The 19181-nt window shown below is 44.3% G+C and overlaps 1 protein-coding gene across 1 annotated transcript in view; it reads right to left on the reverse strand.

The window, feature by feature from the left end:
• LOC109920365 (cadherin-23-like) overlaps window positions 1-19181 on the reverse strand; it is a 63209-nt gene that overhangs the window by 33347 nt on the left and 10681 nt on the right. The window contains exons 7-10 of the mRNA XM_048616338.1: window positions 9824-9973; window positions 8253-8381; window positions 4449-4577; window positions 82-309 (exon numbers count right to left, since the gene is read on the reverse strand). Of these exons, the coding sequence (XP_048472295.1) occupies window positions 82-309; window positions 4449-4577; window positions 8253-8381; window positions 9824-9973 (636 nt within the window). The remainder of the gene's footprint in view (window positions 1-81; window positions 310-4448; window positions 4578-8252; window positions 8382-9823; window positions 9974-19181) is intronic.

Here is a 19181-nt window from a genome sequence, read left to right on the forward strand (position 1 = left end):
ATGAAGAACTCAGTGGCCTCCTTCTGTGCTGTTATCATTCTAGACACAGGGGGTGCAAATTACGGAGAGATGAACACTTACCGAGAGTGAAGGTGTCCCATCGTCTTCCACTGTCACTGTTAGCTGGTAGAAATCCTGTCTCTCCCGATCTGGAGGAGACGGCCGCGTGACAATCTCTCCCGTCAGCCTGTCGATTCTGAAAGTGAGATCTTCGTTTCCACGAGTAATGTAGTAATAGAGCACGGCATTAAGGCCAGTGTCCGCGTCTGTGGCTCTCACTCTGGTCACTGCAGTACCTCCACCGACATTCTGCAAAATATACAGAACGTGTTAACGGGGGCCCAGAAAGATGGTGCAGCAAACAAAACCTAGCAGGCAGCCAGAGCTGGAGCAGTGCATTTAGTTTGGGCACTGCACCTTAAATTGGGTAGAATGGCCTTGAGCAATGTAGAGCCAAAAGGATGAAATGATGAGGATAAGCTTGGGCTTTTTATCACCTCCTATTTAGAAGGTAGAGGGACAACTTTAATGATGAAAGGATTTTCAGTGGTTGATACAGGTAAGTTATTTTCTGATTTGGGAATCCACACCTTCTTAAAATTTGAGCTCAGCTATTCAGGGGGAAAGGTAGTAGAATCTTCTTGAAAAGGTTGTTTGTTTGTCTGAGATCAGTTGAAAGCTTTAATATGGAGACAGACCTATTTCTGTTGGTGAAGGGTGTCATGGTATTTGGATCAAAGGCAGTGAAGGGCACTACAGACATGATGGGCTGAAGGGCCACTTCTATAAACATAGACATAGAATCCCTACAGTGTGGAAACAGGCCCTTTGACCCAAAATGTCCACACTGACCCTTGGAGCATCCCACCCAGACCCATCCCCTTGTAACCCACCTAATCTACACATCCTGAACATTATGGGCAATATAGCATGGCCAATCCATCTAGCCTGCACATCTTTGGACTGTGGGAGGAAACCAGAGCACCTGGAGGAAACCCATGCAGACATGGGGAGAATGTGCAAACTCCACAGACAGTTGCCTGAGGGTGGGATTGAACCTGGGTCCCTGGTGCTGTGAGACAGCAGTGCTAACCATTGAGCCACCATACTGTCCCCTTCTATGTTGTATGATTCTCAGAAGTGGAGTTGAGGTATCGATCATCTCTGCTATAACTGAGGGTCTGCCTTGTTTTCTTCTGATCCTATGCTCCCCTTCCAGCAAGACAGTGGGGTATTGGTAATGACTCTGGACTAGTATTCCAGAGGACTAGGCTAATGCCCTGTGGAAATGAGTACAAATCCCACCATGGCTGCTGGTGGAATTTAAATTCTATTAATAAAGTTTCCTCCTTTCACTAAGGGAATGGATTTCGAGGGCCCAATGTGTAGGTGGGTGTGTGGGAAAGATGCCTGGTGTGTCTTCAGTCCCTCTGAATGAAGGGAAGGATGGATGAGGAGTGTGGAAACTAATTCCATTATATTTACATGGAATGCAGAGGGAGGAGACTGGATAGGATGAAGCTTTCTTCGTTGACCTCAGAGATCTCCTATGTAGACAATGACAAGAATCAGATATGTGTGGGCTCGTGCACGCGTGTGTGTGCCCATTTCTGCCCGTGCGTGTGCAAATGCCCTTGTGTGTGGGATTGGAGGAGACTTCCTGACTCTTACACCATTGGAAATGTTTGGCTAATCAATCTGACATCCCCAAAAATTCTGCATGTGCTCACTTTGTGAAGTGCCCTGCCAGTAAGAAACATGGTGGCGCCCAACTAAGCACATTGAATATGAGCAGGTGGGATGGAATGACTGGCAAAGGGGTACTGAGTGTGCACTTCACATGTGTACAAAGAGTGTCAGAAGACATTCCCAAAGGATTTACAGATTGAAAATCGACCCGTTTTGTTGTGTTATGTTCGGATAGGGCTTGAACCCAGAGTTTCTGGGTCAGTGATAGAGATGCCATCCAATGCACCACAAGGCCTCTGTTTTTTTTTTACTCGGAATATATTTATTTACAGAATGAAACATTACAGATATATATATAACGTAACTCCGATACCCACAAGGCCTCTGAACGATCAGGTATGGATTCTATTAACTAAAGCCTGTTGGATTTGAAGCCGTCGTCAAAAGCAAAGATTTGAGCAAGATTCTAAGATTTCAACCTTTAAGTGAAGAATTATTTCCTTGCCTCACTACTTAAAACATGAAGTGGATGAAAAGACAGGAAAAAATTCCAGTCCTCGGTATATCCCTTTCATCCCTTGATTTAAATGAGAATGTGAGTCACAATGTTATCTTTTCTGATTTGTATTCTAATTATGGTGGTTCCACAGTAGACTACATCACAATTCAATGTGGATACTTAACAGCCTTGAAATAAAGGACAAAGTTTAATGTTTGTTCATCAAAAATAATCAATTGGAAGAAATGGTCCTTTTTGAGCATGCATAATTTTAAACTGCAAACAGGTTTGTAATGTAGGCAAAAGGCAATCAGCTGTGAATCTCTAATCTGGAGCAGAGGGGTGTGAAATTCTCTCGTCAGGTGTGAAATTGGAGAAAGCAGATGCTGTTTGTGTTCAAGGCATTTCATGTTAACATTAAAAACCAGCCAATTTCCTGCCGAGAAGTAACCTGACAGGCAGAGAACTGAAGTTTGAGGACCAAAACCTTTCTCAGTCTCTTGATGTTCGGCTGCTGTGTTTTGGAAGTGTCACTGGTTCACTCACTGCCGCGAGACAGAGATATCCAGCCCGATGCCTTTGGTTTCAACTGCTTCCCAGAACCTGTCTGATACTTGTCTCCTCCAATAGCAAATACTAGCCAGACTCCAGTCAGATATATTCACAGCATACACACAGATACACAGGTGAAGGACACTGTTTAGTTAAGTAACCAGAGCATATAAAAAGTGAGACTGCTGGGACATTGGTAGGAGCCAGACATATGAAATACTGCATCCTGTAAATAAACCAACTATTATAGGATTTGCATCCAATGATCCAATAAAAAAGGGAATTAGTGATAATCCAAATTTTTCTTTTGGTTCAACTGAGATTATAAATCTTTGGTGGTTTACAGCCTCTTGTCCTCTTGCTGTGCATGCTGAAGAGAAGCAGTGTCCCTTCAGTCACCATCACTGAAAACAGATCACCCTGGCCACTCATGTTGAAATTTCTTGTGCGTTACTTTGTTGCTCTATTTGCCTGTGAGCAACAGCGAGCCCTTGTGTCTCAAATGCATGTAAATATAGTCTTGTATGCATAAGAAATGTCTTTGGTTTGTTTGGATAGAGTCAAACTCCAAAGTTTGTTTGTTTCCTTGATATGCTACTAAACAGAACTGAACTGCATTTGTGCCTATGTATATTTATAAAGATTTTTTTATGAATAAAGTATATTTTTGAAAAAAAAGCAGTGAGCCCTTGTTATAAGAAGTATTTAGTTAGCTATGAGGCATCTTTTTTTCATTCATTCACACTAAATGAGCATTGCTGGCTAGGCCAGCATTTATTGTCCATCCCTAATTGCCTCGAGGGCAGTTAAGAATCAACCACATTGCTGTGGGTCTACAGTTGCGTGTAGGCCAGACCAGGTAAGGATGGCAGATTTCCCTCCCTAAAGGACATTACTGAACCAGGTGGGTCTTTCCCCAATACTCAGCAATGGGTACATGATCATCATTAGATTCTTAATTTGATTTTTCTATTGAATTCAAATGCCTCCATCTGCCATGGCAAGATGTGAACCTTGGTCTTCAGAATATTACCTGGGCTTCTGGACTAACAGTCTCGTGGTAATACCACGGGGCTATTGCGTCGCCTTACGGCTAACCTGAGGATACAATAAGGTGCTATTAAATTTGAGGTTTTAATCTTTCTTTCTTTGATATTTCAGATAGCGGTTATTGAAGCTTCTTCAGCTCTTAAAATCTGATTGTTGCATTCCTGAGCCCTCCTTTATTGAATGCTGTCATACCGCTGTTAGCTCAGACCTCAAATGGAACGCCCACATCTCTTCCATCACTGAGCCTGTCTCCTAATGATAATTTGCCTTTCACCATTTCCCTTTCTCTCCTTCAGCCTTTCACCATCTTCTCCCATCATAATGTGTCTCCTCCTATGGGATCACCTCATCTGCCTTAATAACACACTGCGAGACAATATTGATAAATCAACGTGGTTAACAGAAATCAGATATGTTCTGGTACAATAATTGGCATTAACCTGTTTAAAATATCCCACAAGCGCTGGATTGACTCATCAGACAGGATCTAAGTTTGATTAGGTTATAATGACCATCAGAGATGTTATCAATGCAATTTAAACTCATCAATTCAGATGTATGTACAGAAATACTTAGCAGATCTTTGACTTTCATAATTACTTCAGTTTATTCCATTAACAGTTGATCTTTACAGAGAATCCCATGCAGCAGACTTTACCTCATAAATGCTGATGTTGTATCTGCCAGCGTTTGCGATAACTGGGGCATTGTCATTGACATCAACGGCTGTGATGGTTAGAATGTGATTCGTTCTCCGAGGACGTAATCCATTGTCCAGGGCCTGAATCTGAAAGAAAAGGAAAAGTCATATCCTCTAGGGCTGTAGATGTTGGTCGCTGCTGCTTGGACCCTGATGGGCTGAATGCATTGGGAGTCAAGACCCACTATTTTGTGAGCCATCACAAAAATGTATAAATGGCCAACTGAATCACTATGATGGTTAAATTGGCTGACTTTGACTGCTATCTGGGACAAAAGAAACTCACACCAGGTTTCAATAATAAACAAAAAAAAACCAAAACTTATTTATGATAAACCAATATATGCTTTAACAAGGTGCAAAACAGATTATTAATTACTACAATGCAAACTTAAGCTATTCCCACTTTAAATCCTAACACGCACGTTCAATCACAAATAGGACATTAAAGGCTGATGGTTCTGCAGAAACACTATGTGGGGAACACAGACAAAAAGGAAGACATTTATCAGGAGTCCAAACCTCAAGAGTAGAATGGGGTGACTTTCTCACGGGTCCTTCCATGTTTTTGTTTGGCAATGATATCCTGTTGTTTTTGTCCGCAGAAGACTCCCAATTCTTTTTTTCATAGAATCCCTACAGTGTGGAAACAGACCCTTTGGCCCAACAAGTCCACACCCACCCTCAGAACATCCCACCCAGACCCATCCCCCTATAACCCACCTAATCTACACATCCCTGGGCACTATGGGCAATTTAGCACTGCCAATCCACCTGCCCTGTGCATCTTTGGACTGTGGGAGGAAACCAGAGCACCTGGAGGAAACCCACGCAGACACAGGGAGAACGTACAAACTCCACACAGTCACCCGAGGGTGGAATCGAACCCGGGTCCCTGGTGCTGTGAGGCAGCAGTGCTAACCACTGAGCCACCGTGCCATCTGCAGCTGGTCAGTTGGGCCTAGGTATTTGCTTGAGTTAGACATTCTATTTTTTAGTGTCTTTGAATACTGCTTTTCTCCTGCTCACAGAGGATGAGAGAGACAGAGACCTGACTTGAGGAAGGGTCGCCAGACCCGAAATGTTAACTCTGTTTTTTCCTTCACAGATGCTGCCTGAGCTTTTCCAGCAACTTTGTTTTTGTTGTTGTTGATGTTGTTAGAGACCTGACTTCATCTGCAGGCTTTCCAGGGCTCTGAGTGAAACTGCTTGCTCTTAGGTCAATGACACACTGTAACTTATCCCCGAAAGCTGTTGCTAGGTAGTTTTCCAATTCACCGAGACTCCTGGAGCCTGCTTCTCCCACAGAACCCAGCATCTCCCAAAGTTATGTGATCTTCTGTGACCAATAAGTGAATATACAGTTCTATGCTAAATAAAAACTGGAAGAACTGCAGATGCTGTAAATTAGGAACAAAAATAGAAGTTGCTGGAAAAGCTCAGCAGGTCTGACAGCATCTGTGAAGAACAAAATCAGAGTTAACTTTTTGGGTCTGGTAACCCTTCCTCAAAAGTGTTAACTCTGAAACGTTAACTCTGATTTTTTTCCTTCACAGATGCTGCCAGACCTGCTGAGCTTTTCCAGTAACTTCTATTTTTATACCATACAGTTCCAACTTTACCTTTTGGAGTTGTTAAAAATAAAACAACTGGTTCATTCTCTGTGACACAGCAATGTTCAAATGTCCATTTCTCCCAATTTACATATCCAAAGGAATACATGTAGTCATGCTCATTTAGGAAAATACCATTCTTAAGTAATCTCCTTGCCAAAGGTATGATTTTCTTCAGGACTCCTCCTCATCGGTCACAATAACTTCCATGGAAACTGGCAGATTTATCTGGGTTACTCCGAATTTCCAAACAAGTTACACTGACTGTTCAGAGAGAAAGTTTAAGGGGATGAACAGTTTGTCATGTGAGGACTCTGGATCTGTACTTGATAGAGTTAAGAAGGCTGGCGGGGGGAGGATTTCATTAAAACTTACAGAATACTGAGAGGGCTGGATAGAAGGGACATGGAGAAGGTGGTTCCAATAGTAGCAGAGACGAAGACCCAAGGGAACAGCATCAGAGTGAAGGGACAACCGCTTAGAATTGAGGTGAAGAGGAATGTCTTCAGCCAGAGGGTGGTGAATCAGTGGAACTCATTGCTGCGGAGGGCTACGGAGGCTGAGTCATTGAGTGTATTTAAGACCGAGATAGATAGGCTCTTCATTGGTAAGAGGAGCAGGAGAATGGGATTGAGTAAAAAAAGTCAGGCATGACTGAATGGTGGAGCAGGCTTGATGGGCCAAATGGCTTAATTCTGCTCCCATTTCTCTGATGTTTTGTTCTAAATCCATGGCTTAAAAACCTTGAAATAAAAACAAAAAACTGAGGAGTTTTGAGGAAGGGCCACTATTCCTGAAACATTAATTCTGATTTCTCTCCACAGATGCTGCCAGACCTGATGAGCTTTTCCAGCAATTTCTGCTTTTGTTTCTGATTTCCAGCATCCGCGGTTCTTTCAGTTTTTATTTTGCTTAAAAATCGCGACTGCTTTTAACATCAGGGCATGTCAGAAAATGTGTCAAAACTTGTGCATAGTCTTCTCGGGGTTTTCTCATTGCAGCTTTCTGTCCCACGTTCAGGATCAGGGACCATGACTGACTGCCCCTCCCCACGACGCTGGTTATGGGTTTTCTACTGCTTCTCAGCCCAGTTGTGGCAGTGCGGATCGGTGTCAAAGCTGGGGTCATTCTGACGCCCAAGGGCCAGCTATTTGCTGAATCTATTAGGGGAAGCTATTGATGGGAATGTTTTCCTATGAGCTCCGACCATAGCACAGGGTTATCGATATTGTTGATAAGGAGAGTAAACAGAGGCAGTTTTCCAGAATCCAAAATAGAGGTCACTGAAGGCTGGAAGTGCTTTCCATTCTAGCACTTAAGCATGTTGCTAAAATAACACTGCTATCTATAGGAGCAGAAGTAGACCATTCAGTCCATCAAGTCTGTTTCTCCATTCAATGAGATCATGGCTGATCTGATAATACTCAGCTCCATTTTCTTGCCTTTTCCTCGTATCCCTTGATTTCCTTACTGATTAAAAGCATAATACAAGGAACAGCAGCAGGCAATTCAGCCCCTCAAATCTGTTCCACCAAATCATACGATAATGGCTGATCTCACCTCAGCCTTAACTGCACTTTCCTGCCCACTCTCCAAAACCCTTACTTCCCTTACTAATTAAACATCTTCTATCTCAGCCTTAATGACCCAGCCTCAACAGCCCTCTGTGGTAAAGAATTTCACAGATTCACTACCCTCTGAGAAAAGAAATATTTCCCCCATCTCTGTCTTAAATGGGTGACTCCTTACTTTGAGCTTATGCTCTCCGGTCCTAGGGTCCTCTATAAGGGAAAACAACCTCTCCAGTGCTATCCTGTCAAGTCCCCCAAGAATGTTCTAGGATTTTCCAGTTCTGGACTCATATTGCTAATTCTGTTTCTCTCTCCACCGACGCTGTCAGACCTGCTGAGTTTCTCCAGCACTTCCTGTGTTTACCCCTAACTATCTTGTGTGTTTAACTTCTTATGAAGGATGTGCGTAAGAAAAAGACAGCTCTTGTTGCTTTTGAGTTGTGACATCGTCACTGAATTACCAAGCATCAGTGAGTAACCTCGCTAAGTAAGCAAGGACCAACGACGTGAACTATCTTCATGAATTTACCACCTTATCTTTAGATAAATGGTTGCACAGTGAAAGCCAATGAACTTACCGTCAAAGTGTATCGATCAGTCTGTTCTCTATCCAAATGCTGAGCAAGGTAGATCTCTCCACAGTTACTGTCAGCTGTGCTAATCTTGAATGTTTTGTTCATATTTCCAGACAGAATGGTGAAGTTAACCTGCAGGGTTTAAAAAAGACAACATTATTTTTGTGTGATATTGATGGAAATGGATAATTGACATCTAGGTTAAAAAGAAAACTGAGAGGATGATATTTGGGCTCAAAGCCTTCGCAACATGCAATGACTTCAGCCATTTCTGAATAGCATTTCGAGTCAATCAAATCAGTGGAAGACTGGTATCTGTGGTGCTGGGGATCTTTAGAGGAGGCAGAGCTGGATCATCCACTCAGCACGGCCAGCTAAAGATTGCTGTAAATGTTTCAGCCCCACCTTTTGCACTGATGTGCTGGGAATCCCCATCATGAGGGTGGGGCTATATGTGAAGAATTCTTTTACAATGAGTTGTTTAATTTTCTACACCATTCATGACTAGATTTCCTGATTGTCCTTTCACTCGCTCTCTTTCCTCCTGCCACTACTCCTAAGTTGATTCATAACATGGACATGAGCAATACAAACTGTTTGGCTTAGCTGAGCTGAAATCAACTGTCTTTTTTTTAACCGTGTGTGTAGATATTTTCGAATCAACCTGTTCAGAGATGTTATTACACACCCCTGGAGCAAGTATATTACTAATTGATCACCTGGGTGACATTGCCTAAGAATAATCTTGAGTCTGGAGCACGGTTGTAACTCTCCACTGCAAAGCTGAGCACTGTCCAAAGCCTCTCCTTCATAGAGATACAGAGTTGTACAGACCCTTCCGTCCAAATCATCCATGCTGTCCAGATATCCTAAACTGATCTAGTCCCATTTGCCAGCATTTGGTCCATATCCCTCTAAACCCTTCCTATTCACACACCCTTTCAGATGCCTTTTAAATGTTGTAACTTTATCAGAATCCACCACTTCCTCTGGCAGCTCATTCCATACACGAACCACCCTCTGCATAAAAATGTTGCCCCTCAGGTCCCTTTTAAATCTTTCCCCTCTCATCTTAAACCTATGCCCTCTAGTTTTGGACTCCTCTACCCTGTGGAAAAGACCTTGGCTATTCACCCTACCCATGACCCTCATGATTTTATAAACCTCTATAAGGTCATCTCTCAGCCTCTGCCACTCCAGGGAAAATTGCCCCAGCCTATTCAGCCTCTCCCTAGAGCTCAAGCTCTCCAATCCCAGCAACAGCCTTGTAAAGCTTTTCTGAACCCTTTCAAATTTCACAACATCCTTCCTATAGCAAGGAGAGCAGAACTGCACACAGTATTCCAAAACTGGCCCAACCAATGTCTTGTACAGCCGCAACATGACCTCCCAACTCGTATAATTAATGCACTGACCAATAAAGGCAAGCGTGTCAAATGTAGAACAAGGAGAGGCTATTTATTGTCAGCACTTGGAAGATTCTTGAGGTTAACAGCTGTTTGCTGATATGACAGGTTCCAGATGCAAACCAGGTGGGAAAATCCCGTTTTGTGACAGAATGAAGTGTTGCTTACCATTCCATTCTTCCCCGCATCCAGATCATGAGCAAAGACAACAGCCACACGCCTCCCAATAGCAACATCCTCTGGAATGTCCACAGAAGAATCGGAAGTGGCATCGAACACTGGGCTGTTGTCGTTTTCATCTTCAATAGTAATAATCACCTGTTAGATTATAAGTGAGATAGCAAATGAACACAAAGGCCATTAGGGAAAATGGTCACTTAATTCATTCAACCTGCTTCACTGAAAGCGCGTGGATGTTACTCTGTTCCTGTTTATTCCCGACTTTGATGGGAATCTAGGAATTTATTTTCCTCATGCGTGAAAAGTATTGCGAATATCTTCACAAATCTTGGTTCCCCTTTTTAACCAGACTTCCATACAGCACATTCTAAAGGTGGAATGTTACTTGTGATCAATCATCTTCCCTCCACCTTGTTTTTAATTAATTCAGAGTTGCATGTATCGCTTGTAGGGCCAGCCTTTACTGCCCATCCCCAAGTGACCTTGAGAAGGTGGTGGTGAACTGAATTCTTGAACTGCAGTCCATGTAATGTAGATTTTCCTATGATGCTGTAAAAAACAATGTTGACCTGATGACAATAAAGGAACAGCAACTTATTTCCAAGTCAGAATGACGTATGACTTGGAGGGGGAGCCTGCAGGGGGTGGTATTCTCATGCTGCCCTTGTCCCTCTAGGTGGGAGAGGTTGTGGGTTTGGAAGATTTGTCCTTAGAAACCTTGGTGAGTTATTATAGTGCATCTTGTAGATGGTACACATTACTGATGAGGTGGTAATTGTCTGCAACAAAAACAGAAGTTGCTGGAAAAGCTCAGCATGTCTGGCAGCATCTGTGAAGAAAAAATCAGAGTTAACGTTTCGGGTCCGGTGACCCTTCCTCAGAAGAGCTCTCCAAGCAACTTCTGTTTTCGTTCCTGATTTACAGCATCCGCAGTTCTTTCGGGTTTTTATTTGGTGCTAATTATCTGGGTTGGGTTTGCCCTGCTTTGTGGATACAAATTACATCTGGTAGATGCCAGTGTTGTCACTGTACCAGAACGGCTTGGCTAGGGGATCAGCTAGTTCTGAAGAGTGAGTCTTCAGTTCCATTGCTGGAATATTGCAGTATCAAGTACCTACTGCCATTTCTGAATATCACGTGAAGTGAATCAAAATGGGTTGATGGACTGGCATCTGTGGCACTAGGGTCCTCAGGAGGAGGCCGAGATGGATCATCCACTTGGTGCTTCTGGCTGAAGATTATTGCAAATGCTTCACTTGACCTTTTGCACTGAGGTGTTGGGCTCTCCCATCATTGAGGACGGGGAGATATGTGGATCTTTCTGTTACAACATATTGTTTAATTGTCCACAACCATTCATGACAGGATGCTACAGGGTTGAAGAGTCTAGATATCTGACCCGTTGGTGCAGGATTACTAGACTTTATGCTGCTTGGTATGCAATTACTCCTGTGTTGTAGCTTCACCAGGTTGACACCTCACTGTTAGGTATGTCTGATGCTGCTCCTGGCATACCCTCCTGGACTCTCCATTGAAGCAGGGTTGATCCACTAGCATGATGGCAATGTTACAGTGGGGGATATGCTGGACCATGAGGTTATAGATTGTGTTGGGAGTATGATTCAGCTGCTGATAATGACCAACAGCACCTTGTGGATGCCCAGTCTTGAGTTTCCAGAAAAAAAGGGTAATGGTTGATGAATGCTTTTGTGAATAGCATTAATTTTCAATGGTATTCTCCAGGGCTCAGTGTTGTGTGCCATGCTATTTGTGGTATATATTAATGACTTAGACTTGAATATGGGAGGCCGGATTGAGAAATTTCCAGACGACCAAAAATTTAGCCATGCAGTTAATAGTGAAGAGGATAGCAGTTGACTGCAAGATGCTAGCAGTTGTTTAGTTGAGTAGGTGAAAGTGGCAAATAGAATTTAATCCAGAGAAGTGCAAAGTTGTGCATTTGGGGAGGAGACACACAGCAAGGGAATACACAATAAACAAGAGGGTATTCATAGGGATGGAAAAAGTGAGAGAACTTGGAGCTCATGTCCATAGCTCCATGAAGGTGGCGGGATAGGCAGAGAAGGTAGTAAAGAAGGTATACAGGTTGCTTCCCTTCATTGTAAAAATGCAATACCTCATCCAAAAGCAGGAACGTAATGCTGAAACTATATAGGGCACACACAGACAGATACAAACACATATACATGACACACACACATAAACACACACACACACAACAGTCACAGACACAAACACACACACACACACACACATACACACACACACACACTCTTAGTCGACGTGGAAAGGATGTTTCCTCTCATGGGAGAATCAAGACTAGGAGTCACTAAGGATAATCAATTTAAAACAAAGATGAGGCTAAAACATTTCTCTCAGAGGGCTGAGTACCTTTGGAACTCTCTTCCTGAAATGGTGGTGGAAGCAGAGTCCTTGAATATTTTAAAGGTCGAGGTGGATAGATTCTTGTTCAGTGAGGGGTTGAAAGACTGTCTGGGGTAGGTGGGAGTCCTTCAGGACTTGACAAGCTCAGTCAATTGTAATGACTCACCAACAGTGGTGCTGGTGATGGACATTGAAGTTAATGTGCATTCTATGCCCTGGCCACCCTCAGTACCTCCATCAATATGGAGGAGCACTCATTCATCAACAGAGGGATGAGGGGGTGTGTTTGGTACATGATGTTCACCAGGAGGTTTCATTGATTATGTTTGACTATGGGACATCACAGGGATCGAAGTCAATGATGAAGACATTCAGAGCAACTCCTTTCCAGCTGAAGACCACTGGGCTAGCTCCTCTGGGACAATCTGGGTGTTCAGGTCCATTGTACCCTGAAGGTGGCAACGCAGGTCAATACAGTGGTCAAGAAGGCATACGGCATGCTTTCATTCATCGTACGGGGTATTGAGTCCAAGAGTTGGCAGGTCATGTTACAGTTGTATAGGACTTTGGTTCGACCACATTTGGAATACTGCGTACAGTTCTGGTCGCCACATTACCAAAAGGATGTGGATGCTTTGGAGAGGGTGCAGAGGAGGTTCACCAGCATGTTGCCTGGTATGGAGGGTGCTAGCTATGAAGAGAGGTTGAGTAGATTAGGATTATTTACATTAGAAAGATAGAGGTTGAGGGGGACCTGATTGAGGTCTACAAAATCATGAGAGGTATAGACAGGGTGGATAGCAAGAAGCTTTTTCCCAGAGTGGGGGACTCAATTACGAGGGGTCACGATTTCAAGGTGGGAGGGGAAAAGTTTAAGGGAGATATGCGTGGAAAATTCTTTTATGGAGAGGGTGGTGGGTGCCTGGAACTCGATGCCAGCGGAAGAGGTAAAGGTGGGCATGATAGCGTCATTTAAGATGTACCTAGACAGATACATGAATGGGCAGGGAGCAGAGGGATACAGATCCTTGGAAAATAGGCGACAGGTTTAGATAGAGGATCTGGATTGGCGCAGGCTTGGAGGGCCGAAGGGCCTGTTCCTGTGCTGTAATTTTCTTTGTTCTCTGTTCTTTGATGACAGTGGTGTCTGAAACATTTTCTGTATCTTGCCTCCAGGGAGGAAGGAGATCAGGTAGTGGGGGATGGGGTGGGTTGGTGAATGCACTCACCTGTGTATCTGTTGCGCATGAATTTTTAAATTCATTTGGGGGATGTGGGTGTCGCTGGCTAGCCTGCATTTATTGCCCGTCCCTAGTTGCCCTTGAGAAGGTGGTGGTGAGCTGCCTTCTTGAACCGCTGCAGTCCACCTGCTGTGGGTTGACCCACAATGCCTTTAGGGAGGGGAATTCCAGGATTTTGACCCAGTGGCAATGAAGGAACGGTGATGTATTTCCAAGGCAGAATGGTGAGTGGCTGGGAGGGGAACTTGCAGGCGGTGGCGTTCCCATGTGTCTGCTGCCCTTGTCCTTCTGGATGGAAGTGGTTGTGGATTTCGAAGGTGCTGGTCTGAGGATCTTTGGTGAATTTCTGCAGTGCATGTTGTTGGTAGTACACACTGCTGTTACTGAGTGTCAGTGGCGGAGGGAGTGGATGCTTGTAGACGTGGTGCCAATCAAGCGGGCTGATTTGCCCAGGATAATGACGAGCTTCTTGAGTGTTGTTGGGGCTGCACCCATCCAGGCAAGTGGGGAGTATTCCAACACACTGCTGATCTGTCCAGTAGGAGTCACAACCACACAGTCCTTTTACAGAGCTGTGTGTTTCATTGTGATTGTCAGTGCCTTCGCTAATGTCACTAAATCCATCTGGGGGTTTCATTCCTTTTAATCAGACCTTGTCATGGAGCTGAGAACCTGCTTTGTTTGCTCGGTCATTTAAAAGTGGGCCTGGAGTCACACATATAGGGTCAGGCTAGGTATGGGCAGCAGATTTTCCTACTTAAAGGACATTAGGATTTCGACAGTAATTTCATGGCCATCATGAGACTGGCTTTTTTGTTCAAATTCCAGATTTTTCTAAACTGAATTCAGACTTCCCCAGCTGGGATCCAAACCCTCAGTCTCTGGATGAATAGTCCAGTGACATCGCCATAAAATCACTGCTAACGTTCCCTCTGAGCTTCTGTGCACAGCAAATGCCATCAGCATCAGCCATGCCAAAGGTCACTGCCACCTGGACTTCAGAGGCCCACACCGAGAGAAAGAACATTCCAGGGAATACCGGTTACCACTTCCCCTTCATATCAGTCTGAAGCATTGTCAAGTTCTCAGTTCTCCATTATTGCTTTTAGATGTTCCCCTGTTGCGTTTTATAATTTGGAGGCAAAGACAAAATCCTCAGCATGTGTCACGCTGTGACCAGTGAAGGCACGTTCATGGTGTGCCGGGGACTGAGATCGTGCTGAACGTGGCACAGTGAAGCAGCTTTCGCCTGACACCACACCATCTGAGGGCGAAGGGCGAAGGGAAATTTTCAGACAAGTCAGCCCACTGGTAGGGGAGTATCGCAAATCCTGGAAAATGGCTCTGTCTGCCAGTCAGTTCATGGGTTAGATGCTTGGCTTGGGAAGGAAGAGGTGGGAAAGGGAAAGTAAGAAAGTGAAGTGTGAACAGATACCATCGCTTGGCAGGTTTCAGTTTGAGGATGGATCAAAACAACATTGAAAACTTGTATCGCTTTAATGCAGTAGGTTGATCCAAGTGGCATTTACCCGGTGACAGAACTTGACGCTGAGCTACATAAGGAGACACAAGGACAAGTGACTCCAAGATTGGTCAAAGACATGGGTTTTGAAGAGCATCATAAAGAAGGAGGACAGCATGGTGGCTCAGTGGTTAGCATGGCTGCCTCACAGCACCAGGGACCCGGGTTCAATTCCACCCTCGGGCGACTGTCTGTGTGGAGTTTGTACATTCTCCCCATGTCTACGTAGGTTTCCTCTCGGTGCTCCAGTTTCCTCCCACAGTCCAAAACTGTGCAAGTTAGGGTGGATCAGCCATGCCAAATTGCCCTATAGTGTGCAGGGTTAGCTGTGGTAAGTGCAAGGTTACCAGGATAGGGTGGGGGATTGAGTCTGGGTGGGATGCTCCCTGGAGGGTCAGTGCAGACTCAATGGGTCAACTGGCCTCTTTCCACTCTGTAGGGGTTCTATGAAATGGAGAGATTCAGGGGCCCAGAATTCTAATGCAGACCTTCATTCACAGCTGAGGGAGTAGAAATTAACATCAGAGTATTTGGCTTCTTGTCACTTTGGCCTCCACACTGTGCATGAAGCAGTATCTGTGACCACTAATAATACTTTTGCAAATGGTTCCACATGTCTCAAGCTCTAGATATTAAAAAAGACCTTGATGTTTTGACCTGGCAACAGGCCTAAGAATTCATAGATTCATACAGCACAGAAAAGGCCCTTCAGCCCATCAAGTCTGCACTTACATAACTACCACTAAAAGTGCTCTAATCCCAATTTCCTGTACTTGTCCCATATCCCTGAATGTTATGATATTTGAAGTGCTCATCCAAATATTTTTTAATGGCTGTAAGGTTTCCAGCCATTCACTATCTTCCCAGACAGTGCATTCCAGATTCCCACCACCTGCTAAGTGAAAAAGCTTTTCCCCAAGTCCCTTCTAAACCTCCTGCCCCTTACCCTAAAACTATGCCTTCTCATGAGTGACCCCTCAACCAAGGGGAACAGCTGCTCTCTATTCACCCTGCCCATATCCCTCACAACCTTGTACACCTCAATCATGCCCCCCCCCTCAGTCCTCTCTGCTTTAAATAAAACAATACAAACCCATCTAGTCTCTCCTTATAGCTCAACTTCTCCATCCCAGGCAACATCCTAATGAACCTCCTCTGGACCCCATCTAGTGCCTTCCCAAGCATCTAGTCTGACCAAAATCAGGACAAATAAGCAAGAACCGTGAGGGCAAACGGAGCGGAGTTTCTTGGCCTTCAGACTGAAATTTAGAATTTCAGTTGCTACGAAGGAAGGCAATAATGAAGGAAGTTTCTCTCCTTCAGTTACCACACAAGTTGCTTCTCTCATTCTTTTATTTCAACTCCCGCTTTAAAAAAATCGATTTAAATATTACTCATTGAAATTGCAACTGGGGAACAACAAATTAAGGTCAACCAGGAAGATCAGCTGTCTGTTGCAACAGGAAGCTTGAGGATGCCACAAGACAGAATTAAAACAGAAAATGCCCCTTTGTACCTCATTGCAGAAAATAGATAAATGGTATCACACACATGCAGAGAGGCAAGGAGGGATATGGAGCAGCTTATTTTGTCTCACTGAAACACCTCTGAATTCAGCAAATCTCGACCACGTAGGAAATCAACTTTTAAGGTGCAAAATGTCTGTCACAGAATGAGGCCATTCAGTCCTCCACATGTTCATGCCAGCTCTCCAGATGCTGCTCAACTGGTCCCACCTCTCCCCACTCTGTAAACACTCTCTCTCCATAGATAATGATCCAATTCCCTTTTGAAAACCACAACTGTTTTGGCATCTTTCACACTCAATGTATTCCAAACTCAATCTATGTTTTGTGATTCTGTAGATAAACTCGAATCCCTTAATAAATGCAAACCAATTTGATAATGACACACAAACATTTTTTAGTGCTTCTGTAACATTGCTTCATTTTCTGTTCACAGAATCCCTACAATGTGGAAGGAGGCCATTCGGTCCATCAAGTCTACACCTCTGTTATAATCAAACTCAATACGGGGCTAAATAAATTCCAATCCTAAACACTGCTCCCATCATTTCAGCACCAGCTACTGGTTTTGGCTCCACAGTTGCCACCAACAGCAACTTATAGATCCATCTTTTTGTTTGTCACTCATCCCAGTACCTCACACCATCACCCCTCTCATCAGTTAATCATTTCTACCTCAGTCTGACACAGAGCCTCCTGCCTCCTCTTTTCACCCCTCTCTGACCTCCCGCGTCAGCAGAAGTGACCTGGAACTCACCCACTGCCCATGAAGGTGGGGGCAACGGAGGTGATCAATGACTTCAGGACAAAACTGGATGGTCACATGAGGGAAAGGATCTCGCGAGACTGCAGAGGATAGAGTAGGGGGAATGAAACTGACTGGATCGCTCTACAGAGTGGCAGCATGGGCTGGATGGACTAAATCACCAAACTCTGTGATGTGATGATCCTGTGATGACTTCACCACCCCCCTCTCTCCCCAAAACACTTGCTTAAAAGCAGCCACATCTCTATAATTTTTTGATCCGAATGAAAGGTCACAGGCTTGAAATGTCAATTCCCTTCCTGTCTCAGCTGTGACCCACGCAGGGGTACACGGCCAAGGTCAGTAGCTTTGTTTGCCATTTCTGAGGCTTGAATGAGAAAATCCAAGCTGACCCTCCAGTGCAGGACTGAGGGAGTACCACATGGCTGGCGGCACGTCTTTTGAGTGAGAAGTTCCACTGAGCTCCTTTCTGCCCTCGTAGGTGGACACAAAAGATTCCACAGTGCTACTTAAAAGAAGAGCAGGTGAGGAATCTGCATTGTAACAGCTAAATACTGTAGATGCTGGAGATCTGAAATAAAGGTGGAAAATGCTGAAGAAGCTCAGCAGGTCTGGCCACATAGGTGGACAGAGAAACAGAGTTATTGTTTCAGGTCTGAGGAGTTCTGAGGAAGGGTCACCGGACCCAAAACGTTAACTCTGTTTTTTCCTTCACATATGCTGCCAGACCTCCTGGGCTTTTCTAGCAACTTTGTTTTTGTTCCTGATTTACAGCATCCACAGTTCTTTTGGTTTTTAACAGAGTTATCATTTCAGGTCTGGTACAACTCTTTGTCAGAATAACGGGAGCAGTGTACTGAAGAATAGTCATATCAGACTCGAAACATTAACTCTGTTTCTGTCTGAGATTGTAGACTTGCTCGCTGAGCCGGTGTGTTTAGTTGCAGACTAACATTGTCAGTGTGCCTCCGGTGAAGCGTTGGTGTTCTGTACCACGTGTTATTTATATGCCCCGGTTTGCTGGGGCGGTTGGTATTAGTTCTGTTTGGCATCACTTCCAGTTTTGTTTTTCAGTGGTTTGTACATTGGGTCCAGTTCAATGTGTTCGTTGATGGAGTTCCGGTTGGAATGCTGTTACCTTCGTGACAGATCACAACAAGAAGACACAACACGGCCAGACAACACCAGTCACCCTACTGTACATCAGAGACATATCAGAGATGACCATAAAGTTACTCAGGCGCCTAGGTATGAGAGTAGCCCACAAATAACAACCACCCTGTGACAGCTACTGACGAACATAAAGGATCCCATACCCACAACCAATAAAGCTAATGTAATATACAAAATAACATGCAAGGACTGTGAGAAACATTACATAGGCCAAACGGGAAGAAAACTGACAATGAGGATACACGAACACTAATTAGCCACCAAGAGGCACAACCAATTCTCACTGGTCTCAATACACAAGGACAAAGAAGGACACAAATCCGACTGGGACAACACATCCATAAAAGCACGAGCCAACCAGAGACACGCCAGTGAATTCCTGGAGGCCGGAACTCCATCAACGAACACACTGAACTGGACCAGATATACAAACCTCTGAAAAACAGAACTGGAAGTGATGCCAACCACCCCAGCAAACTGAGACATATAAATAACAAGCGGGACAGAACACCAATGCTTCACAGGAGATGTACTGATGATGTTACCGAGCACGGTGACAAAATGTCTGCAATTAAACACACCAACTTGGTGAGCAAGTCGACATCCTCATCCACAACCCGAGCCTCACATCTTCTCAAAAACTCTGTTTCTCTCTCCACAGATGCTGTTAGACCTGCTGAACCTCTTGAGTTCCCAGTGGAATCCTGACCAA

The sequence above is a fragment of the Rhincodon typus genome, chromosome 34 (genome assembly GCF_021869965.1).
Source record: "Rhincodon typus isolate 14 chromosome 34, sRhiTyp1.1, whole genome shotgun sequence".
In the NCBI taxonomy this organism is placed as follows: Eukaryota; Metazoa; Chordata; class Chondrichthyes; order Orectolobiformes; family Rhincodontidae; genus Rhincodon; species Rhincodon typus.